General features: G+C 39.6%; 1 protein-coding gene across 3 annotated transcripts in view; it reads left to right on the top strand.

Moving 5' to 3' along the window:
• The window catches only part of WDR19 (WD repeat domain 19), a 98,841-nt gene that overhangs the window by 36,573 nt on the left and 36,358 nt on the right, over nucleotides 1–25,910 (top strand). For all 3 annotated transcript variants that reach the window (XM_059163331.1, XM_059163338.1, XM_059163345.1), the window contains 10 exons: nucleotides 221–327; nucleotides 992–1,114; nucleotides 8,154–8,303; nucleotides 13,782–13,929; nucleotides 14,059–14,263; nucleotides 15,634–15,793; nucleotides 15,994–16,104; nucleotides 19,107–19,216; nucleotides 22,921–22,978; nucleotides 25,748–25,888. In XM_059163331.1, coding sequence (XP_059019314.1) covers nucleotides 221–327; nucleotides 992–1,114; nucleotides 8,154–8,303; nucleotides 13,782–13,929; nucleotides 14,059–14,263; nucleotides 15,634–15,793; nucleotides 15,994–16,104; nucleotides 19,107–19,216; nucleotides 22,921–22,978; nucleotides 25,748–25,888 — 1,313 coding nt within the window. The remainder of the gene's footprint in view (nucleotides 1–220; nucleotides 328–991; nucleotides 1,115–8,153; nucleotides 8,304–13,781; nucleotides 13,930–14,058; nucleotides 14,264–15,633; nucleotides 15,794–15,993; nucleotides 16,105–19,106; nucleotides 19,217–22,920; nucleotides 22,979–25,747; nucleotides 25,889–25,910) is intronic.

The raw sequence follows: 25,910 nt of genomic DNA, 5'->3' as shown, positions 1-25,910 counted from the left end.
ATGTATAATTTTGTTTTCTGTTCCTTTGTTTCATGTGAATCACTAGGGAATTCCTGAAGGCAAACTTATGTGACAACTACGGTTTTCTTTAGAATGGCTAAAATAAAAATTTTAGATTCAGAGTACCCTTAAAAAGGCACCCATTTAAAAATTAGTTGCAAACTTAATGCAATCTTAATGTGATATATTTTAATGTGTATGCATTTTTTTATTGCTACAGCTGTTAAAAAACTGAAAGATGTGGAATATCTGGGGACAGTTGCCAGTGTTTGCCTTCATTCGGACTATGCTGCCGCACTTTTTGAAGGCAAAGTCCAGTTGCATTTAGTAAGTATAATTTTGAAGTCCTGGAGCCCTGGGGACTCTGGATGACTCCAATTAGTGATGCGGAGGAACAGCCTAATGTCAGATTACCAAGAACTTTGTTCAGGAAGCAACCACATACAGACTAGCTAGAAAGTCAAGTGTAGATGAAGGACTAACAAAACTCTTCACCCATCTGCATGAGATGCTCACTTAACTTTCTTGCGCTGGTGGTAAAGTGCATCTAGTGGAAAACTAAAAACTGATGGGAACCTTCTATGTCTGGGCTCCCTGCCATGAATTGACTTACACAGTTGGGCAGGTCACTTGTGGGGTTCCTTGAAATGATACTTATAAAATTGTTCAAAAGATACCGGCTCCTGAAATAATGGGTCTTCTAAGCAAGGGGGCATCTCCTACGTCTATTTCTTGGCTCTTTGCTTCTGGGAAACCAGACCCCTGGAGAGCCGGCTGCAAAGATTATTTCCACTCAAGAGGGATGTTTAATGCTGCCCTGCTGGCGAGCTGGGTTCCTGTCTGATGTCTTTCTCGATAGATGGGTAGTCCGATGAGTCTGAATGTTTAATCGAACTTAAGAAGACTACTCTCTTCTGTCTCCCTAGATGGTGCAGAGCAACTTTATTTCAATCTATGAGCTACTGTTATTCTTTATGTCTTTCTGTTTTAGATAGAAAGTGAAATCTTGGATGCTCAGGAAGAACGTGAGACCCGGCTTTTCCCAGCAGTGGACGATAAGTGCCGTATTTTATGCCATGCCTTAACTGCTGATTTCCTCATCTATGGTACAGATGTATGTATTGGCTTCTTTAATATAGAACATAGGGGAATTTCTAATTTTTAATTTTTCATATATGTGTGTGTGTGTGTAATATATACATACATATAGGTGTACGTATGTGACATATATACCTTACCTCCTATATACACTTACGTACAGCACATAGGTCCCCGGATTTGCTAGTAGCAAGTGCTTTTGTGATTATATAAACAATTTTGATGGCAGAGTGAAAAGAGCAGACTTTGGAGTCTAGAAAATCTGGGGTCAGATTCTCATACTTGGCAGGTTTCTTACTTGCTAGGTGCTACTTAACCCATTCCAAGACGCATTTTCCTTATCTAGTTGCTTTAGGGATCTAATTTGGTGATGAACATAAGACATATCATTGAACTTTAGATCTCCAATGCCTACTAACAAATGGCAAAATTATTTGAATATTGAGAATCCCACTTTACTCTTTGGGTTGTTGTTTGCTTGTTTGTTTTATATTTTTAGAGAGCGAGAGTATGAGCTGGGGAGGGAGAGGCACAGAGAGAGAGGAAGAGAGAGTATCTTAACCAGGCTCCACGCCTGGTTAAGTGTGGAGCCTGATGCAGGGCTCGATTTCATGACCCTAAGATCATGACTTGAGCTGAAATCAAGTCAGACGCTTAACCAACTGAGCCACCCAGGTGCCCTGATCTTTGGTCCTTTGAACCACCAGTACGCTAGACCTCTAAATATTGTACTAGCCGGATGGACATAAAACATATAGTAATAACATCTTACATTCGTAAAAGGCTTTCAAAGATTTTTTCAAAGCATATCATACCTGTTGTCTTGTTGAATCTCTAGAAGAATTTAGTAAAGGTAGGAAGGTCACAGTTTTCCACAGTAGGAAACCAATTATTGACTGTTTCAAACACTTCATTTTCTCCCTTTAAACTGCTTTCTAAAGTAAACATGTCTTTACCACATGCTTATGGCCATAAGAGAGACTTTAAGTCCAACCTAAATACTAATACTAATATACGTCAGTACGGTAGGTCTCACATGTCCAATAAAGTAGTAAGAGATATGGTAAATAATAGCAAATGTAGTACATTTATGCGAGATGTAACAGTTTATAAAACCCTGATCTCGCTTGTTTTATCTCATTAGTTTTATAAAATAAGCAGGGAAGTTTTAGAGACTGAAGAACACTGAAGATTAAGAGGTTAGTAAGTTTGTAACAGATGCAGATCTTGGCCAGTATCTCCTGATGTAAAATCCACTCTTTGCACTCTTCCCCTCGGCATTTTGAATTGAGAACTCAAGGTGTGGTGGTCTGTCCGGAAGTCAGCATTTATCTCAATCTCTTTCTTGAGTGATTCTAAAAATACGTTTTTTAAAGTTTTAGCGGAGTATGACTGATTCACAACAAACCAGTATTTAAAGTCCACAGTTTGATAAGTTTTGACTTGTCTGTACCTGTGAAGCACCATCTGCTCAATCAAAATAGTGAACATGGTCATCACCACCAAACGTTTTCTCAAGCCCCTTTATAATTCCTCATTCCCGTCCTGCAACCCCCCATGTCACTATAAATGAGTTTCTGTTTTCTAAAATTTTATGTAAATGGAATCACATGGTATACATTTCTTTCTTTCTGACTTCTTTTATTCAGTATCATTATTTTGAGATTCATTCCTCTTGTGTGTATCAATTGATTCCTTTTTCCTGCTGGCGTGGCATTTTATAGTATATCTTTATCATAATCGGCTTAACCATGAACCAAGGATGGATTTTAGGGGTGTTTCCAGTTCAGGGTTGTTTCCAGCCTGGATTATTTCCAGTATGGGGTATTTACAAATAAAGCTGCTGTAAACATTCGTGATCAAGCCTTTGCATGGACATATGCTTTCTTTTCTCTTGGATAAATACCAACAAGTAGAATGGCTATATCATATGGCATGTGTATGTTTAAGTTTTTAAGATACTGACAAACTGTCTCTATGTTGGTTGTACCATTTTACATTCCCATCAGCAGTGTGAGCCTTCCAATTCTTCCACATCCTCACTGACATTTGATATGGTCAATCTTTTTAATTTTACCCACTCTTAAGTATGTAGTGAAATCTTGTGATTTTAATTTGCTTTTCCCTAATGGATTCCTGTGGATTGCTTTTCCCCCCTCTCTCCTTCCCTCTCCACCAGCATCTTTTTATGGGCTTGTTTGGCCTCAGTATATCTTTGGTGAAGTGTCTGTTCAAATTTCTTTGACCATTTCTTAATTGGGTTGTTTTCTTATTATTGATTTTTGAGGGTTCTTTATATATTCTGGATTCAAGTCTGTAATTTATCAGATATATGCTTTCTAAGTATTTTCTCACAGTGCATCAGTTGCCTTTTCATTCTCTTAACAGTGTTGCTGATAGAGAAAAAAATTTTTTATTTTGATGAATTCCAACGTACCAATTTATTTTTTTACAGATTGTGTTTTGGTGTCATATCTAAGTAACCTTTGCCTATCCCAAGGTCCCAGAGTTTTTCTCCGGTGTTTTTCTCTATAAGTTTTGCAGTTTTATGTTTTGTACTTAGGTCTATGATCCATTTTGAGTTAATTTTTATTTATGCTGTGAGGTATGGATCAAAGTTCATTTTTTTGTTTAAAGATATTCAAGTTGTCCCAGCACTATCTGTTGAAAAGATTGTCCTTCCTCCACTAAATCTCCTTTGTACTTTTGTCAGAAATCAAATTGTCCATGAGTGTTTGGGTCTTTTTCTGGAATTCCTCATTCCATTAATCCATGCGTCTGTGTTATACTAAAACAGTATAGTTTTAGTTCACTAAAACTGTTCTAGTTACTCTAGCTTTATAATAAGTCTTGAAATCAGGTCACATTAGCCCTCCAACTTTGAGTTTCTTTTTCCAAGTTGTCTTGGCTGTTCTCAGTACTTTGCATTCCCATTTGAATTTATGATAAGCTTATCAATTTTTACAAAAGGGCTCCTGGGAATTTTAATGGGATCATGTTGAATTTACGGATCAATTGCCACCTTAGAAAAATCTGCTCACCAATGAACGAGGTATATATCTCCATTCATTTAGATTTTAATTTCTCTTAGTGTTTTTTGTATTTTCAGTGTCCCAGCATCCCTTCGGTCAGATTTATACCTTAAGTAGTTCATATTTTTGTATTTTATCATTTTTCATATTTTTAACGCATAGTATTACTTTTTAAATGTTAACATCTGATTATTCATTTGTGGCATTTAGAAATGCAACAGATTTGGGGGTATTAATCCTGTATAGTGCAGCCTAACTGAATTCACTGAGTAGTTAATAGTAATTTTTTGTAGATTCATTGGATTTTCTATTTAGATGATCATGTCATCTCTGAATGTAGCTTTATTTCTTCCTTTCAATATGGATGCCATTTATTTATTTATTTATTTACTTACTTACTTACTTATTAGATTTTATTTGAGAGAGAGACAGAACACTAGCAGGGGGACGGGCGGACCAGAGGGAGTAGACTTCCCTCTGAGTGGGAAGACTGACACAGGGCTGGATCCCAGGACCCCGAGATCATGACCTGAACCAGAGGCAGACACTTAACCCACTGAGCCACCCAGGTGCCCCATGGATGCCTTTTATTCTATTACATTGTTGAATAGGAATGGAGAAAGTGGCTTTCTATGTCTTATTCTTGACCATTAAATATGATTTTAGCTGTGGATCTTTTGTAGTTGCCTGTTATCAGGTTGTATGCATACTACAAAACCTAAAACAACCATTAAAATGATAGAGTTGTAGCTAATAAGTCAACAAATTAGATAAAATCAAATAATAGAAGATACACAATCATATTAAACCCCTTTAAGCTCTGGTTCCTCTTTTCTACTTTTTTGCATACCCGATAATTTTACTTTTTGGGATGCAGGATATTTTTGTATTCCTAAATATATTCTTTTTCTACACCCAAACTTGGGGAAGTGGAGAGGGAGAGGATCTCCAGCAGGCTCCCTGCTGAGCACAGAGCCCCATGCGGGGCTCAGTCTCAGGACCCATGAGTTCATGACCTGAGCCAAAATCAAGAGTCAAACGCCTGATCGACTGAGTCACTCAGGTGCTAAAAATACTCTTGAGCTTTGCTCTGGGATGCAGTTAATTGACTTAGAAACAGTTTGACCCTTTTGAGTCTGGTTTTATGATTTCTTAGACAGATGTGAAACACTGCTCAGTCTCTAGCTGATTATTCCCACTTCTGATCTTTCTGAGTTCTCTACCCAGTGCCCTGTGATTTCTTCTAGTCTGATCATTGGAAGTATTTACTATTCCCAGTCCTGTTCCCTCTAATCCCTTTGGATGGTTCTTTCCCTGGCCTAGTGGCTTTCTCACTTGCCTGCAGGGATCAGTACCTGCTAAGGACTCACAGCAGACCCCCTGCAGCTCTCCAGGCTTCTCTCTCTTGTACTCTGCCCTGCAAACCACGGCCACCTGTTCTCCCCAGACTTTCTGCTGCATCTCCTCAGCTCGAGGAGCCATGCTCTGCCTGCATCCTCCTCCCTTTGCCATGTCTTGAAAACTCTCAAAGCAAAAGCTGGCGGGCTCGCAGGGTTCACCTGATGTATTTCCAAAATCTTGGGCAGAACTCATTGTTCTTTGTTGCCTCATTCCAGGATCTTGAAAACTGCTTTTTCATGATTTTTGTCTACTGTTTTTGGTTGTTTGGGGTAGGGAAATTAAGTCCTGGCTGTTACCCTATCTTAGCCTGAATAAGAAGCCCAAGATGTTATGTGTTTTTATTTTAATTTAACTTTTTTTTTTTTTTAAGATCATTATAGAGTCACAGGCAGTTGTAAGAAACAATACAAAGTGATCCCACGTAAGAAACAAAACAGAGAGATCCAGTATGCTCTTTTCCTAGTTTCCCTCAATGTTAACATTATATTACATATCATAGTGAGGATATTAACATTGACAGTCAAGATACAGAATGGTTCTTTAACCACAAGGATGCCTTCATGTTGCTATTTTATAGACACACTCACTTGCCTACTGCCCTCACCCCAATCTTAATCCCTGCTAACAAAGTTATAGTTAAAAAAGCGTTACAACAGGGGTTGAACTGTAGGAGTCTACTAGTATGTGGATTTTTTCCAATAAATGCAGGACCTGTCCACTTATGTATTTTTTTCTCAATAAATATGGTACTGTAAATATATTTTTTCTTATGGTTCTTATAATATTTTCTCTAACTTTATTGGAAGAATACAGTATATAATACATTTAACACACAAAGTATGTGTTAATCAACTATGTTATCAGTAAATCTTCCAGTCAGTAGTAGGCTATTAGTAATTTAGTTTGGGGGAGTCAAAGTTATACATGCATTTTCAGCTGTCGGGATGAGAGTGGTCAGTGGTCAACCTTAATCTCTGTGTTGTTCAAGGATCAACTGTAATCTCCATTTCTATAATCTGACATTTCAGTAGTGTTACATAAGTAGAATCATACACTGTGTAACCTTTGGGGATTGCTTCTTTTCACTCACATACTTCTCTGGAGATGTATTTGAGTCATTGTGTGCAACAATAATTTGTTCATTTTTATTGCTGAATAGTATTCTACGGTATGGATATACCAGTTTGTTTAAGCGTTCACCAATTGAAGGGCATCTGGATAGGTTCTCATTTTTGACTGTTGCCCGTGAAGCTTCTATAAACATTCATAGACAGGTTTTTGTGTGAACAAATTTTTACTTCTCTGTAATAAGTACCCAGAAGTAAATGTGAAGTTACGACTTCATCACATCCACTATGAGGCTGTAATCAAAAAAGTCAGATAATAACAAGTGTTGAGGGGGTTGGAGAGGAATCAGAACTCTTTTTTTTTTTTTTTTTTAAGATTTTATTTATTTATTTGACAGACAGAGATCACAAGTAGGCAGAGAGGCAGGCAGAGAGAGAGAGAGAGAGGGAAGCAGGCTCCCTGCAGAGCAGAGAGCCCGATGCGGAGCTTGATCCCAGGACCTCGAGATCAAGACCTGAGCCGAAGGCAGCGGCTTAACCCACTGAGCCACCCAGGCGCCCCAGGAATCAGAACTCTTATATGCTGCTGGTGGGAATGTAAAATGGTGCAGCTGCTCGGCAGAACACTCTGGTAATTCTGTAAGAGATTAAACATAGGGGTACCTGGGGGACTCAGTTGGTTGAGCATCTGACTCTATTTCGGCTCAGGTCATGATCTCAGGGTTATGTTTTCCAGCCCTACTTCGGGCTCTGTGCTCAGTGGGGAGTCTGCTTGAGATTCTCTCTCTTCCTCTCCCTCTGTCCCTCCCCCTTCTCTCAAATAATAAATAAATAAATAAATCTATACAAAAATAGATAAATAAATAGACATAGCTACCTTATGACCCAGGAATTTCATTCCTAGGTTATACCCAAGATATGGGTTTATATTAAAACTGTGTATTCATTGGGGAGAATTAACATGATTATTATGGTGAGTCTTCTAATCCATGAACACTGTATACCCTCCATTTATTTAGATCTTCTTTGATTCTTTCATCAGGGTTGTATAGTTTTCAGCATCCAAATCCTGTGCAAGTTTTCTTTAAATTTATACCTAAATATTTCATCTTTTTTGAGTGATTATAAATGGTAATATATTTCTAAATTTTGATATGTATAGTTCATTGCTAAATATAGAAATACAGTTGATTGCATGAGGTGGTTTTGTTTATTTCAGTCTTCTAATTGGTCTTAATTAACAGCAAGAATATTTAAAAATAACATGATTTGAAAGTTATTCTTAAACAGTGAAGATATTTCTTATAAATGGAAACTCTGAAAATCAATTATACTTCAATAGCACTAAGAATATTAGAACTAACTGTTGAATCACATGTACATTCTCACTTACTCTCTTGGATCTGTACATTTACATATAGTAAATACTAGTTTTAGACTCTTCCTGCATGAAAAATATGGTACATTTTCTCTTAAAATTGGAAGTGTGTTTAAGTGCTTAAAGTATTTTCTTGCAAACTTTTTATTCCTATTACTGGATTTTTTTTTTCTTTAGACTGGTGTTATTCAGTATTTCTACATCGAAGATTGGCAATTTGTTAATGATTATCGACATCCTGTTGGTGTGAAAAAGATTTTTCCTGACCCAAATGGAACCAGATTAATTTTCATTGATGAAAAAAGTGATGGATTTGTCTACTGTCCAGTAAGTCTGGAAGATTTTTTAAGCATTCATTTTTTTTTAATATATAAAGAAAAGTATTTTAATATGTATTATATATAAAAATCATTGTTCCATAACTAGTTGAAGGATTAGAGTACTTTGTTAAATCATGTTTGTGATCCATTTTTATAACTATTTACATCAAGAAAACTTTTTCCATTATTCTGCAGTTTTTCATAGTGTCAGTCTCAGAAAGATTCTTTAAATGGAAAAATAGTTACATTCTGTACACTTTACCTTTATTTACTGAACAATATTACAGTATATCTTGATGTACGTGACTTTTCTCTCCAGATATGCAATAAGCTTCAGAGGTAGGGACTCCTTTCTGCCCATCTCACTTGATTTTCCTCTTGCCTTATTGATCCTGAACAGAAAGAAAAGATATTTTTGTATATGATAGATTAAAAACAGGTAGACTCTTTTTAGAATCAGTTACTCTTATTTTTATACACCCCTTACTTTTTTTTAAAAATACCTTAGAAAAAGGAGATAGGTTTACTGTATTTATAGGTTTACTGTATTTACTGTACTTGGGTTTTTCATTTACTTACTTTTGATGTCCAGTTAATGATTTAGTGTGTTCTTGGTCACAGTTCACATAGCCTACAGCTGCTCTTGGAGGCATTTTTTTTTTTTAAGATTTTATTTAATTATTATAGAGAGAGCACAGGTAGGGTGGGGAGGGGCAGAGGGAAGGCAGATTCCCCGCTGAGCCAGGAGCCAGATGTAGGCTTGATCCCAGAACCCTGAGATCATGACCCGAGACAGAGGTCATGATCTTTCTTTCCTTCCTTCCTACCTTTTCTCTCTTCCTTTCCTTCCTTCCTGTCTCTCCTTTTCTTCCTTCAACTCTTTTCTTTTTTTCCTCTTTTTATCTTTGATAAATCTTTGTTACATTTGATAAATGGAACAAGTTTCCCCACAGGAGCTCTTGGATTATTGAAGCAAAATTCCCAATGGGCCAATTCTTAATTCAACCCATTCCTCTCCCAGTCACAGAACAAATGAGGACAAATGCCATGAATAGCAAGATAACCCCTGAGTTCTCTCTGCTTGATCAGGAAATCCCTCTTGGACGAACCCCCTTTCTGTAATAGGGTCCTTGTCCGAGCTGCCTGCACCTGGGCTCACCACAGACGGAAGCTGCGGCCAAGGGTACCTAGAAGGTAGGCGGGAAAGCAGGGATCTGGCCGGAGTTAAGTGAGAACTGGGGTCTGACCTCTACAGAAAGGGTGAAGAGTTAGAGCAGTCTGAACGAGTTAATGCACTTTTCTTCCACCTGTGACAGTTCTCCTTTCCTTGATGATTTCTGTTAAAGAGGCTACGTGACCTTCCTCATGGCATGGCTGTGAGGTTTCAGTGAGTTGTTCTCCAAACCCTTGGTTGGGCACATGGTAATTACTTAGCAGGTGTTAGCTAAAGCCCCCCCTCTTTATTGCTTTACCACCCTTAAACCCCTCAGGTTCCAGAATTATCTCACTCACTGCCCATTCCCATTCCTGTTTCCAACTCTAACCTGCCGATCCGTTACATGTTAAGAAAAAAAGTGCCGGTGAAACAGAATCCTCCCAAATCCGCCAGGACTGTGCTGAGAGTACAGGCGCTCCCTAACCCCACCTGTAGCCCGGGTTTGCTTTTATCTAAAGCAAGATCTCACTGCCAGGTTAGAATTTTAGGTGGTTGGGCACAATATCCCAGGGAGTGAATTCCTCCTGTAAGTTACACCAGTCTTTCTACAGTTAAGGCGAGCTTGGCAGGGAAGGGGAAGGCGGGCTTCTGCTGCAGTCTTCCCCCCACCTCCCCGCCTAGGGTAGGGCACGGGAGGTGGCCTTGGCCTCCAGCCCAGTGTGCCATGCGTTGGATTTGATTTGATGACTCGCCCTGTTATAGCACGTTACTACTGCAGTTCACTCTTCTACTCCGCTTCAGTGAATCCGAGAGAAACACTGCTCCTGTGGTGTACTTACAGGAAAATATATCATCATTCAGGGGTGCCTGGGTGGCTCAGTCCGTTAAGCGTCTGCTTGGGCTCAGCTGGTGATCCCAGGTCCTGGGATCGAGCCCCACGCCAGGCTCCCTGCTCAGTGGGGAGCCTGCTTCTCTCTACCCCTTTGCCCCCACCCCCTGCCCCCAGCTCGTGCTCTCTCTCTCTCAAACAAATAAATAAAATCTTTAAAATAAATTTTAAAAATATGTAATTATTTAGATGGCCAGTACTGCTCTTTAAAATTCCTACATTTACTTGCAGGTTTCCTTCATACGTATATTTATTCAACCAAGTATTCCGCACTGTGTGTGTGGTAAGGAAGCGACTGACATTATACAGTAGAATCGGGAGGGTGACTTTTTCCTTACAAACACCCTAATATAACAGCCTTATACCCTGTCACTCTCTATAAGCCCATTAAGGATGACGAGATATATTACAGAAAGTTCGTAAATAGTTAGGGTGTGGTGGTTAAGTGCATGGAGTCTGAAGACAAACAGACCTCGATTTCAGATGAATAATAACAACTAGTATTGTTGTGCTGAGTATGCCTTACATATATCAGGTGTCTTTTACTCCTTATGGCAGCCTCAGAGATAAGTATATATATATATTTTTTCCTTTTCTTTTTTAAGTAAACTTTAGGCCCAAGCTAGGGCTCAAATTCATAACCCTGAGATCAACAGTCGCATGTCCTACTGACTGAGCCGACCAATGGGCTCCCCCAAGAAATACTCATAATATTGGTCATTTTACAGGTGAAGAAAGTAAGGTTTGAAAAGATAAATCTTTGTTACATTTGATAAATGAAACAGTTTCCCCACAGGAGCTCTTGGATTATTGAAGCAAAATTCTCAATGGGCCAATTCTTAATTCAACCCATTCCTCTCCCAGTCACAGAACAAATGAGGACAAATGCCATGAATAGCAAGATAACCCCTGAGTTCTCTCTGCTTGGTCAGGAAATCCCTCTTGGACAAATCCCCTTTCTGTAACAGGGTCTTTGTCCGAGCTGCCCAAGCTCCACGCCTGGGCTCACTTGGGCTTGCCATTTTCTGACTGTGTGACCTGGGACACACAGTCCCAGGTCACACAGTCAGAAAATGGCATCTGTGGTCTGAGCCCGGGGTGACTTCCTCCAGAGTCCTCGCTTTGATCGGAATCCCAGTTTCACCATTGATAAAATGGGTGCAGTTCTTCTTTTTTCTTTAAAAAAAATATATTTTATTTATTTATTTGACAGACAGAGATCACAAGTAGGCAGAGAGGCAGGAAGAGAGAGAGAGGGAAGCAGGCTCCCCACTGAGCAGAGAGCCCAGTGTGGGGCTCTATCCCAGGACCCTGAGATCATGTCCTGAGCTGAAGGCAGAGGCTTAACCTACTGAGCCACCCAGGTACCCCCAAAATGGGTGCAGATCTACCTACTCTGTAGCTTGTTACGTAAAAATGAAATGGGACGAGGTGCACAAGGCGTTTAGTATGTGCCTGCCATGTAATACGCACTGAAGAAATGGTTACCTTGGGGCTCCTGGGTGGCTCAGTCGTTAAGCATCTGCCTTCGGCTCAGGTCATGATCCCAGGGTTTTGGGATCAAGCCCGAATCAGGCTCCCTGCTCTGTGGGAAGCCTGCTTCTCCCTCTACCCACTGCTCATGCTCTCTCTTGGTCACTCTCTCTTTTTCTGTCAAATAAATAAAATAAAATAAAAGGTTACCTTTAAAAAAAATTCTACCCCCAGTCTGGTGGCACTGTGCACCATCTGCATAAACCTAGGATCAGTGTCAAGCAGTGGTTGGAAGCATAAGCATAAGTCTAAGCATAGGCTGGGGCGCAGTCTGCGTACTGCAACCAAGTCCTGCTTTTCAGCTTACTAGCTGTGTGACTCCGGGCAAATTTCCTGTGCCTGAGCTGCTTTCTCCGCAACATGGGCATAAGGATGCCTACCCTGGGGGCACCTGGTTGGCTCAGTCAGTTAAGTGTTTGACTTCATCTCCGGTCATGATCTCGGGGTCCTGGGTTCGAGCCCCACATTGGGCTCACTGCTCAGCAGGGGGCCTGCTTCTCCCTCTCCCTCTTCCCCTCCCCCTGCTTGTGCCCTCTTCCTCTCTTGTGCTCTGCTATCTCTCTCTCAAATAAATAAATAAAACCTTTAAAAAAAAAGAATGCCTATCTTGTACAGTATAAGGTTAGAATTCAATCAGGTTGTATATAAATAAGTAATTAGCACAATGCCTGATAAGTAGCACTATTAGAAACATAATTAGAACTACATATAATTTTAAATTTTCTGCTAACCACATTTTTTTTTACAAGAAGATAAAAAGAAATAGGTGAAATTGATGTTAATGTGTTCAACCCAATATTAATACTTCGGTATGTAATCAATATAAAATATGACTGAAATGTTTTACTCCCTTTTTCGTACTAGCTCCCTGAGATCTAGTGGGTCATCTAAACTTCCGTCTCAGTCGGCCTAGACACATTTCAGCTTTTAGAGAGCACCGGACTATGAGCTAGTGGCTACTCTGTTGCACAGCTCAGCTCTAGAGTATTAGCTCGTCTGTGTTCTTACATTTCCTTCTTATTTTGCAAGCAAGATGCAAGTTAAGGGAGGGAGGAGGGGGTATGGCTCAGCTGCACATTCAGAGCGGATACAAGCCTGTGTGTGGAGGTCGGTGGAATATGTACATTGATTTTTTTTAATAGCTTATATCACTAACAGTACATTTTATATTTATTGGCGTGTGTTCTAGAGAAGGCTTTGAAATAAAACAGACCCAGTGGAGTTTATTTGCTTTCCAGATATGTATGAATTAATTAGTTTCTTCTCTAGCTGGACCATTTCTATGCCAGGTATTGAAAATTTTCTCAACACAAGTGTGTTCATAGTTTAAACTTCTGTTGTGTTCAGCAGCTTTGATCTTTTTTTGATTGTTTTATTAAGCTGAAGCTTTTGTGTCCAGACTTGCCATTTTTCCTGAAAATGCACCGTTTTTTTAATTTAATTTTTTTTTTAAAGATTTTATTTATTTATTTGACAGAGAGAGATCACAAGCAGGCAGAGAGAGGAGGAAGCAGGCTCCCTGCTGAGCAGAGAGCCCGATGCGGGCCTCGATCCCAGGACCCTGAGATCATGACCTGAGCCGAAGGCAGCGGCTTAACCCACTGAGCCACCCAGGCGCCCTTTAATTTAAATTTTAAATTTTAAATTTTTTTAAATTAATTTAAATTTTTGTTCCAAGTTTTAGATAAAAGTCTTGATTTGCCATACAAACCCCGGGGTTTTTTTCAAGCCAGATCTAGTAAAGGAATAGGAAAAGGAACTTTCCTTACCGTTCTGGCTGGAGTGTTGCTGGGGTGAACGAGGTGGGAAAGCTGCGGGCCGCCAAGGCAGCAAACACGCCCCTAACCAGGCCAGCGATGACAGTTACAGTACAGACTTGGGGCAGATCTGTAAATCCTGTTTCGTAGGTTAATGATGCTACCTATGAGATTCCAGACTTTTCACCAACCATTAAAGGTGTTCTTTGGGAAAACTGGCCGATGGATAAAGGCGTATTTATTGCCTACGATGACGATAAGGTGTACACTTACGTCTTCCACAAGGACACGATACAAGGTACGTAATCATTTTTCTTGTGCAGTTGTTGGTAAATAAATTTCCGTGACAGTGAAGTTAAAGCATTCCTTTCTGATTTATGGGCTAAAGATCCTCTTTTAACATTAAGGTGTCTGTTTTCAAATCTAGGGTCCAAGGTCATCTTGGCCGGAGGCACCAAAGTGCCCTTCTCTCACAGACCTTTGCTGTTGTTTAACGGAGAGCTGACCTGCCAGACGCAGAGCGGGAAAATAAACAACATCTACCTAAGCACCCACAAGTTCCTTGACAGTTTAAAAGACGTGGGGCCGAGCGAGCTGCGGCAAATGCTGTCGCAGACTTTAATGCTCAAAAGGTAGGGACTCCAGAGGCTTCTCCCCTTCTCCTGAGTGTCAAGTTTGCTTTTGTGCTTTTTAAAGGTCAAATCCTATTAAAGTAGCGGGAGATGACAGTATTTCCATCATTTACAGGATTATTGGGAGGCTTAGATAAGAAAACCAGGTAGGGGGCGGAGACTGTGTGTAAATTCTAAAGGAAGTGCAACTGTCCTAAGCCCTTCAGAAAAAAAGAGGTTCCTCATCACCCAAATAGCACACTTACAGTGAAATGAATGATTAATAATTATATAATTAATAATTAATAAGCCTCATGATTTCAACAGTATCCTAATGTTGACATAAGAAGTTTGGGTTCTCCTTGCTGGGGAAATGACCTGTTAATAGCCGCTGTGAGCTTTCCATTGTGGTTTCCATCGTGGTCTTACATGTTGCTGTTCCTTAGGGTCCCATGAGCCCCCTCTTTTCTTCTCTAATGATTCTTCTTGAGTGCATCTCCCCTACTAACACGGCTCCAATAGCATTCATAAGAGGCGAACTGTAGAACATGCATCTTCCACTTACGCGGTATGTACCGCTAGCCACCAGCTGTGTTTGGGAGTCCGTGAGCCCCTCACACTCGCTCTGTTTAAAACAGCTCATCTTCCCCAGCCTCCGCTTTCCAACCCAGTCCTAATCCCACATGCACATGTCCCAACACACACACCGACACCAACGCACACCCACACCCCAGACCTTTTCCTCCCCACTGCCCCGTACTCCCCACCACTAACACGGGCCCTCACTCTGAAAAATTCATACTCTAAGCACTCCCTGACCCGCCCTCTCGACTGATAGCCTCATGACAATCTCATCTAGTCACCACCCTTGAAATACCAGTCAGGGGGCACCTGGGGTACTCAGTCAGTTAAGCATCTGCCTTCAGCTCAGGTCATGATTCCAGGGTCCTAGGATTGAGTCCTGCATCAGAGCCCACTTCTCCCTCTCTCTCTGCCTGCTGCTACCCCTGCTTGCGAGTGTTCTCTCTCTTTGCCTCTCTCTCTAGTAAATAAATAAATAAATAAATATTGAAGTTTAAAATTTTTAAATGTTTAAAAAACATTAAAAAAATATATTTAAAGAACATTTTTGTAAAATGGATTTTATTTATTTGAAAGAGGTAGATAGTGAGAGAGAGCCCAAGCCAGGGGGGAAGAAGGAGAAGAAGGCGTCCAAGAAAAAAGATTGAAGAAAAGTTTATATAGTTTTTCGTAACTTGGAAATGAGGATGACAGATGAAGAAGTGTTTTTGCAAAATTTAAGACCCAACATGATAATACATATAACCTGAAAATTGCCAGCCAGGGGGCAAATAGAGCTCCCTGATGAATCCAGTATGTTGAAATGCTAGGTTTTCTGATGCTTGGGAAATGTGCAAGCTTCTGAATGATCACACTGCCTGGAATGAGCTGGCCAGAGCCTGTCTCCATCACATGGAAGTGGAGTTTGCCATCCGCGTCTATCGGACAATCAGAAACGTGGGCATGGTGATGTCCTTGGAACAGATAAAGGTAAGCAGCATCTCCTGAGACTCACTGCATTCGGATTTAAATGGCATGTATTCAGTCATGTTAAGTTTCCGCAATTAGTCTTACCTAACTCATCAGCAAGTTAATTGGTAGAACCTTAACCACTTCCTACTAAGCAAAGGCTTAAAAAAAAAAAATGAAACACTTCTATTTCTTCTCATTAAAACTGCTTTTATTTGTAGGGAATAGAAGACTATAATCTTCTGGCGGGACATCTTGCCATGTTTACTAGTGATTTCAACCTGGCTCAGGACCTGTACCTTGCATCCAGCTGTCCTATTGCTGCGCTGGAGGTATGGCAGCAGATAAAGCTGGGAAGAACGTAGTTAGAATTGTTCAGCACCGGAAGCCTTATGCCTTCCCCCTCCTGAAATTTAGACTTTTCAGCTTTAAGACCCCTGAGTATTCATTAATTAAAAAAATACTTTCATTCTGTGTTCTGTGGAACCGCAAAAAGCATGTAATTGTAATGTTACCAAATAATTTCAAGTCTCAGTTGTGTCCGAAGGGAACAGATTATGTAATTTACAAAAATGCATGCACCATGCATTTACAAAAATGCACTGGTACCGTTTATCAAGAGCCCACATGTGACGGGCACTTTCCTAAGCACTTGATATATTTTTAACTCAGTTAACCTTCACAGCAATCCCAGGAGAGAGTTATTGTCTCTATTGCCAAATGGGGACATTGAGGTGCATGTATCTTTTACTTGGCGTATGAGATTCTGTTGTGCACTGAGAGGTTTACCAAGGAGCTTACTTTCCCAGAGCTGAGCATTGCAGGGAAAGGACTAGAACAGACGGAAGAACCCAGATCAGTGCAAGGGCCAAGTGACTATATAGAATAGCAGTTAAGGACAGGGACTTTAGGGGTTCAGATCCCAGCTCTGTATCAACCTGGACAAGTTATTTAATCTTTCTATCTCCTGGTCCCATTTCTTTAAAGTAAGGGGGAAAATATCTGGTCTATAGGATTGTTATAAAGATTTTAAAATGAGGCTAAATCCTTTGGGGCACGGCGTGATCAATAGTAAAGACCCTGGGATGCCTGGGTGGCTCAATCAGTTAAGTGTCTGCCTTCAGCTTGGGTCATGATCCCAGGGTCCTGGGATCGAGTCCCACATGAGGCTTCTTATTCAGTGGCGACCCTGCTTCTTCCTCTGCCCCCACCCTACTGGCTCATGCTGTCTCTCTCTCTCTCTGACAAATAAATAAATAAAATCTTTTTAAAAATAGTTAAGATGCAAAGTGATAACTATTGTCATTAACGTTATCCTACCTCAAATCAGCACTGGCTCAATTACACAGAGGAGGTGTTTTAAAAAATACTTGCTATTGGTTTTACAACTTCATTTTTTTCAAATTACTCGACAGCAAATTTCCATTTTTAAATTTTAAGTGAACTGGCATGCCTGGGTGGCTCAGTAGGTTAAGCCTCTGCCTTGGCTCAGGTCATGATCTCAGGGTCCTAGGATCAAGCCCTGCATCTGGCTCTCTGTCTGCCTCTCTGCCTACTTGTGATCTCTCTCTCTCTCTATCAAATAAATTTAAAAAAAAAAAAAAACACCTTTAAATTTTAAGTGAACTGAATTAATTTTGTTCTAACAAAAAATTTAAATAATTTTATATTATTTGCAACAATTGACGACACCCTGAGAAATTTTCAGAACTTGGGCTGGTACACAGGCCAAGTAGGAATATGGTTGTGATATGAAAGGGAAAATGTCACCTTAATTCCTCTGCATTTAGCTGTGAGCACTTGCTGTTTGTTACCAGATTTGTAAAGGATTTGAGGTGATGGGTGGAGAGGGGTGGGGAGGGGTGCCTGTACCTGTCATTCTTTTAACCTCAGTGTGAAAGTTGAGGAGTTAGCCAGGTAAAGAGGTCAGAGGCACGGCCCTGCCGCTTAGCTCTGTATATCAAACTTTGTTTATAAAACTGGCCTCTCTTTGCCTCTGTTTCTGGATCTCTAAAATGGGTACAAGAAAAAGTTTGCAAAAGGCCCAGTTAGGAAAATTGAACAAGCTAATATCCTCGAATAGTACCTGGCAAAGAATAGCACTTGGAAAAATGTTAACTATTATTAATTCTTTACAAAGTGTGACTAAAGTGAGGAATGAACTCCAAAAGATTCTTTAAGAATTAGTTTATGTTTGGAATTATGTCCCAGATGCAGATAAAAGACCACAAGAGCCCGGAAGAAACACATGTTCACATTTTATCTTTATGTTTGCTATTAGTCACGTAGTTTCATAAATAACATCAATTCCTATAGTTAAGTATTTCTCATTTTTTTTAATTCTCTCCCTCTAATAAGAAAAATTAACCTTAATTGATAGAATTGATTTTAATTCAATTTAATTTTTTCATACGGGTAAAAATTAAATCCAAAAGAATAATATTTTGTTGGGGGGGGGTTGAGTTTTGGAGGACCACAAACCATTGTAATAGTAAGATGGTTTTGGGCGCCTGGGTGGCTCAGGGGGTTAAGCCTTTGCCTTCAGCTCAGGTCATGATCCCAGAGTCCTAGGATCGAGCCCCTCATCAGGCTTTCTGCTCAGCAGGGAGCCTGCTCCCCTCCCCACCCCTGCCTGCCTCTCTGCCTCCTTGTGATCTCTGTCAAATAAATAAAATCTTTAAAAAAGAAAAAAAATACTAAGATGGTTTTGCTCTCCAAGAACCTGTTTTACCCCTGTGGGAGCTCTATCACTCCCAAAGAGAATGTATGTTTGAGTACTATGTCATCCTTGCCAGGGTCAAGTTCCACTTTTTTTTTTTTTTTTAAGATTTTATTTATTTATCAGAGAGAGAGAGGGAGAGCAAGCACCGGCAGACAGAATGGCAGGCAGAGGCAGAAGCAGGCTCCGTGCTGAGCAAGGAGCCCAATGTGGGACTCGATCCCAGGATGCTGGGATCATGACCTGAGCCAAAGGCAGCTGCTTAACCAACTGAGCCACCCAGGCGTCCCTCCACTTTTTTTTTTTAAGATTTTATTTATTTATTTGAGAGAGAGAGAGAGAGAGACCGTGAGAGAGAACATGAGCGAGAAGGTCAGAGGGAGAAGCAGGCTCCCCGTGGAGCTGGGAGCCTGATGCGGGATTCGATCCCAGGACTCCGGGATCATGACCTGAGCTGAAGGCAGTCACCCAGCCAACAGAGCCACCCAGGCGCCCCTCAAGTTCCACTTTTTAAACAAAAAGCTCTTCTAATCACTTCTGGTAAAACTGGCACTGTATGGTGACAATGCAAAGTAATTTGTTCATTTGAAACTAAGGTCTCTGTCTTCCCGATAGATGAGAAGGGATTTACAGCACTGGGACAGTGCGCTACAACTGGCAAAGCGCTTAGCCCCGGACCAGATACCGTTTATATCAAAAGAATATGCTATTCAGCTTGAATTCACGTAAGTCCTTCTCTTTATGTTTTTTGGTCAGTCACTAACTGCTGAATATCCCCAATTCCAAACTGCCCTCTATTGACTGAATAATTTCTTGTTAGGGATAAAAATCTGTATTATCTGTACTTCCAAAAAATTGTCTTTTCTCACTAGCAAAGGCTTGTCCAGGCCTTTATCCACTGTCATTTTCAGCATCAAAATTGAAGCCTGAGTGTAAGCCTTTTCCTACACCAAGAATCTAGCTGCTGTTTGGAATCACACTTGGCCAGCAACAGTTATGCATAGTATCGGGGGGCGGACTGCTTTTCACAGCCTGTGTTCATGATCTTGACTTCTTTGAACACTTTGCAGCTCTCTAGTGTAATTTCAAGTCATAGTGAAAAAAACCACAGAATTTGGTGTACATCTTCTGTTTGCTTAAAATTATAGTTTTTCTCTCTCTAAGTTGAATTGCATCTGTATAAAGGTTGGGTTGAAAGTCAAGCCAGAAGCTTTTCACAGGTGGTCATTCAACGCTTGAGTAATAATCCTTTGTACTACATGAGTTGGCTTCACAGATCTCTCCTACCTTGGGAAACAGTCAGTTCCAAGAGCATTAGAGTTTTCTGATGCTCTTTGTTGCTCGACAGCCTTAATTGTCGGTAGTCTTAATTACAGAATTAGATTTTTTATTTCATTGCTGTGATGGTAGAAGCATTCAGAATCCAGTGTTAAGCTCACAGGCAGCCATGCTTAGTGCTACCAAGGCAAATACCTGGAGAAACAATTCAAGTGAATAATTTTCTTGCAAATTCAGTTCACACAGATATGTACAATAACGACTGTATCACACCTCTGGACAGTTTCTTTTGACACTGATTATACATTGCCATTTCAAAAATAGTGAAATGTGGAAAAGCATTGGTCTTTGAATAAAGGAAAAATGGTTCTAATGGTTTTTTTAAAATATTTTTATATAGTTCCACTTTATTTTCAGCAGACTTTGGATTCACTAAGAATATGCTCACGCAAACTATAGCTGGAGAAATCATGCTTTCAAAAAGTGGTCTTTCATGTCTAACCGTTCTCCCTTATTTGAAATTTTATATCTTGCAAATAAAAACTTTTTAGAGACTTCATTTCTTGTGTAACCAACCTCAATTTAAGTTTGTCACATATTTGCCCCTTAAAAAGGAACTCTGGAAGGGCGCCTGGCTGGCTCAGTTGGTAGTGCCTGTGACTCTTGATCTCAAGGTTGTAAGTTCAAGTCCCATGTTGGGTGTAGATTATTTTAAAATAAAATCTATTTAAAAAAAGAAAAAGTAACTTCATATATTAAAAAGGACAAATTGGGTGGCTCAGTGGGTTAAGCCTCTGCCTTCGAGGCTTAGGTCATGATCTCAGGGTCCTGGCATCAAGCCCTGCAGTGAGCTCTCTGCTCAGCAGGGAGCCTGTTTCCTGCCTCTCTCTGCCTGCCTCTCTGCCTACTTATGATCCCTCTCTCTCTCTCTCAAATAAATAAATAAATAGAAATCTTAAAAAAAAAAAAAAAAGGACAAATTGCAGTCTTAGTGCATAACCTAAAGGCCACGGCCTCCCAGTGCCTTGGCATTCCATCTCCATCCTGACAGTGACAGGGTCTTAGAGCACAAAACCTCTGTGCTGAAGGGAAAAGGGTCATTTCACTGGGAGATGACTCACCATATCCTCCCAGAACACAGACACCCTAGTAAACCCTTGGACCATGGAGAAGACATTTATTTTCTCCCTTTGGGGGGAAATCGAAGCTTTTGTAGCAAACTCTCAAACTCTTGGCATATTATAATCTGGTGAGCTGAGGCCAGTTGAAAGCCAGTGCTTTGTTGTTGATATTTCTTAAAATTTCTAGCGCTTTCTTGCCACCAATTCCCCAAACTTTAACTTCTATTTAGACTCTGATCTAGACACACACCCAGTCCCCAGTGATCAAGCATTTCCTTTGTAATCATAGTAACTAAGTAGGTTAGCGGGTGAGGAAACCGAGTGAGGCTTAGGGAAGTTGGATAACTTGCCTCAGCTGATAAAAGATGGAGCTTGCTTGGAGCTTAGTGCCATTTTCAGAGAAAGATGGATCTCCAGTTGGGCCTCAGCCACAAATCACAGGATTCATTCTGTCCCAGATAGTCAAAGCAAGGTAATAAATAGGTTTTGTGGCTATGCATACTTGTGTTAGCATTAGTTATGGGAGTATTATTATTATTTATATTATGTATAATACTTTTTATCTCCGTAAGAACCAGGGCCCTCAATACTGTAATCCTAAGTGTGTTCCTTCGTGTCTACCCTGATCCCTTCAATACATGTTCTTCTTACAAATATTGGGCCTTAGAAAATACATTCATTTTCATGGTCACATGATTATCATTTAGTGCCTAAAAAGAGATCATCAAAAGTGGCCTATTCAGAAGACACAAACAAACATTTCTCCAAGGAAGACATATGGACGGCCAAGAGATCTGTGGAAAAGCACTCAGCATCAGGGAAATGCAAATCAAAACCACAATCAGGTATCATCTCACACCTGTCAGAATGGCTAAAATCGAAAACACAAGAAACAGATATTGGTGAGGATGTGAGAAAAAGGAACCCTCGTGCACTGCTGGTGGAAATGCAAACTGGAGCAGCCACTGTGGAAAACAGCATGGAGATTCCTCAGAAAATTAAAAACAGAATTATCATATGATCCAGTAATCACACTACTGGGTATTTACTCCAAAAAAACCCGAAAACTCTCATTCAAAAAGACGTATTGTTGAATGCAATCCTACATTTACTGCAGTGTTATTTACAAGAGCCTACATGGGGAAGCAACCTGAGTGTCCACCGGCAGATGAGGGGGTCAGACGGTGTGGTGTATACACACAATGTGGTGTTTGCTTGGCCGTAAAAAAGAGTGCAGTCTTGTTCTCCACACCGGTGGATCTACAGGGTAAAACGCTAAGTGAAATTAAGTCAGAGAAAAACAAATACTGTGTGATTTTACTCATATGTGGAATTTAAGAAACAAAATAAATGAAGAAAAACCAAAAACCCATACTCCTAAAAATAGAGAACAAACTGGTGGTTGCCAGAGGGGAGATGGCTTGGGGGTGAAGCAGGTGGAGGGGATGAACAGTACACTTACCATGATGAGCCCTGAGGCGCATTCGTTGAATCATTGTACACCTGAAACTAACAACACTGTGTGTTAATTATACTTAAATTTTAAAAAATAATTTTTAAACACAAAGGATTCCCCCCCAGAAGTGTCCCATCACCTAGCCCCCCAAAATGCCTGACATACTACAAGGTAAGTACCTTACAGTCTCACATAATCCAGATTTATTATTTTTTGAGAGAGACAGTGCATGCGCATACACACGCAAGTCAATGGGGGTAGGGAGCCCAGGGAGGTGGGAGAGAGAATCTTAAGCAGTTTCCTTGGTCAGCATGGAGCTCAGTCTCATGACCCAAGAGACCATGACCTGAGCCAAAATCAAGAGTCAGATGCTCAACTGACTGAACCACCCCCAGGTGCCCCTATAATCATTTTTAAAATGAACTGCACTTGAAAAAAAAAAAACTTGTATGTTGTGTATCACATCTTTTTTGTGAGCTCAAGCAACCCAGTGACAAAGATTATCTTTTAAATCTTGTCTTTGTAAATATGATACATATTTATGTATTGAAATTCACTCTGATTTTTCTTTCAGGGGTGATTATGTAAATGCTTTGGCTCATTATGAGAAAGGAATAACTGGTGATCAGAAGGTAACCTTGAATCAAGATATGTGTAATTATCTTCAGGTTTGTTAGTTTCATTTAAAAAGGCATTGTCTGAATTGCTTCTTATTCAGTATCTGGTAGGTGAGCTCTTTTTCAGTTTATTAGCAACCTTGCAAATGATATAGTTAAATCATTTAAAAACACTTAAAAACTAAAGGTGAAAATATTTTTATCAGTCTGAAAAAGATATATTTTCCTTTGTATATTAACTGTGAGCTTCTTGTTAATGCTGGGAGTTAAAATTTTTATGCCTTCCTACGTATAGGCTGACTATGATTTTCACGAAGCTTTTCCTTTCACTCTCTTAAAACCTTTCACTAACCACTGAGAAGTTAACTCCCAGGCCATAAAGTCCGTTCTGCCCCTTCATCTGTCACGCTGGATCTTTTATGATGATCCTGGAAAGCATGGACTTTACCTACTATTCCAGCCCATTCTCCCCCTAGAATTTTAGCTCAAGAAGCCAAATTTTGCAATAAAAGTTGATGTTTTTACGTGATGTCTTGTAAAGAGTGAAAATCTTATTTGATGTTTTTACATGATGTCTTGTTAAGAGTGAAAATTTTATTTGATGTTTTTACGTGATGTCTTGTAAAGAGTGAAAATCTTATCTCCTGTCTTTTATCTAGAATTTTTATTACAGAAGTCATACAATTTCATTATGGTCAATTTAAAAACTGCGACAGTGTGACATGAGAAGTCACCTTTTCATTCTCCCCTCTATCACATGACTCAGTGGTAACCACTGGTCACAGTTTTATATATTTCCACACAAGAATCTCTTGTTAGCATGCAGATATGTATGAAATATGGGTTTTTACTAAATACAAAATCATTCATTTCCATTCATTTAGCAAAGATGAACTGAAATTCGTTCTATGAAAAGCAGCATTCAGTTTTCTTCATGGTCTTTCAAGTCAATACATACAAATCGATTTTAAACTTTTAAGAGTTTCTCATGTCCTGTTGTTTATTTTTTTTTTTTAACGATTTTATTTATTTGTTTGACAGACAGAGATCACAAGTAGGCAGAGAGGCAGGCAGAGAGAGGAGGAAGCAGGCTCCCTGCTGAGCAGAGAGCCCAATGCGGGGCTCGATCCCAGGACGTGGGATGGTGACTTGAGCAGAAAGCAGAGCCTTTAACCCACTGAGCCATCTAGGCTCCCCCTCATGTCCTGTTGTTTAGATGTGACACAGTTTTTTCATCTATTCCCTTATTGAATTATAATTGTTTTTGCTTTTTTTTTTTTTACTATGAAAATACTGCAATGAATGTTCTACCTAATATACTTGTATCTCTAAGTACCTAAGATAGTATTTCTGAAGGATATATTCTTATAGGTGGGATTTCTAGGTCATAGAATGTATGCTTTTAATTTCTCACAATGTCAGGTTGCTCTCCAAAAGAATTTATAGCGACTTATACTGTTATAGGCCTGTCTGTATGAAGGTGTCGATCCCACCTCCCCCATTTCTAACAATATCTAATGTTACCGTGTTATCTCCTCTACTAATTTCATAAGCCAAAAAAAGGTATTTTATGTGTATTTGATTATTAGTGGAGCTGAGCATGTTTTATTTCTTGGTCAATTACATGTTTTTTTTATGAATTGCCTGATCATATCCTTTGCCCATGTAACTCGGGTTTTTGATATTTTCTTTAGCTACATATATTTTAGGTGTGTTTTTATTTTAATCCATGTTATTGAATACAGTAACTGCTAGCCACACATGGCTATTTAAACTCATGAAAACTAAATAAAATTTAAAATTCAGTTCCTCTGTCACACTGGCCATATTTCAGCTACTCAAGAGCCGCTCGTGACTGTTAGCTACCATGTAGGACCAGGCAGATATAGAACATTTCCATCACCACAGAGTGTTCTAGACCTGGTGCTTCACATAAAATGCAATCTGACATTATAATTCACTAGTATACATTGATTACTTGAAAATTTCTGTAGTTATCTTTAATGAATTAAACAATTTTATATAAAGTTTTTAATGTTTAATCATGTCTAATGGAGAAATCTTCAATTCCATAAATGGTTTTTTTCCTTAATTTTGCTCATGGCATTTATGTTGTGTATCAGATATATTACTTCTTACATAAAATTTTATACCAAGAAGACATACAAAGATATACAAGGCATTATGACATTGGGTAGTAAAAATTTGTTCTTAAGTATCAACGATCTAGGCTGCTTCTTTTTTTTTTTTTTTTTTTTTAGGTTTATTTAAATTCAAGTTAGTTAACATACAGTGTATTATTAGTTTCAGGGGAAGAATTTAGTAAATCATCAGTTGCATTTAACACCTGGTATTCGTCCCATCAAGCGCCCTCCTTCATGCCCATGACCCAGTTACCCCGTCTTCCCACCCACCTCCCCCCTGCAACCCTCAGTTTGTTCTTTGTAGCTAAGAGTCTCTGAAGGCTTCCCTCCCTCTCTGCTGTTATCATATTCTTCCTTCCCTTCCTCTATGGTCATCGGTTTTCTTTCTTAACTTCCACATATGAGTGAAATTGCTAGTTATTTGTAAAGATCTGGACTTCTAAAGAAAAAAGTATAGCTTTGTAACAGGTGATTTAAAAAAAAATTTTAAAAAAAGGTTATTTCATAACCTTGAGATTTGGCTAGAAGGGTTAATGAGAGTAGTGTTTGGGCTCATTTTAGATTTAAATTAATTGTTTGGCTGAAATAAATCAGTTTAACTTAGGGTCTGATTTGTAAGTTATTTGCCTTGTGATTTCAGGAACACGATGAAGTGTGTCTGGCTGGGGTGGCCCAGATGTCCATAAGAATGGGAGACATACGCCGAGGGGTTAACCAGGCGCTGAAGCATCCCAGCAGGGTCCTTAAAAGAGACTGTGGCGCCATATTGGAGAATATGAAGGTGTGCTTGTCTCTGCATAAAT

Source organism: Mustela lutreola, chromosome 1 (assembly GCF_030435805.1).
Source record: "Mustela lutreola isolate mMusLut2 chromosome 1, mMusLut2.pri, whole genome shotgun sequence".
NCBI classification, from domain to species: Eukaryota; Metazoa; Chordata; class Mammalia; order Carnivora; family Mustelidae; genus Mustela; species Mustela lutreola.
This window is presented reverse-complemented; position numbering and strand designations above follow the sequence as displayed.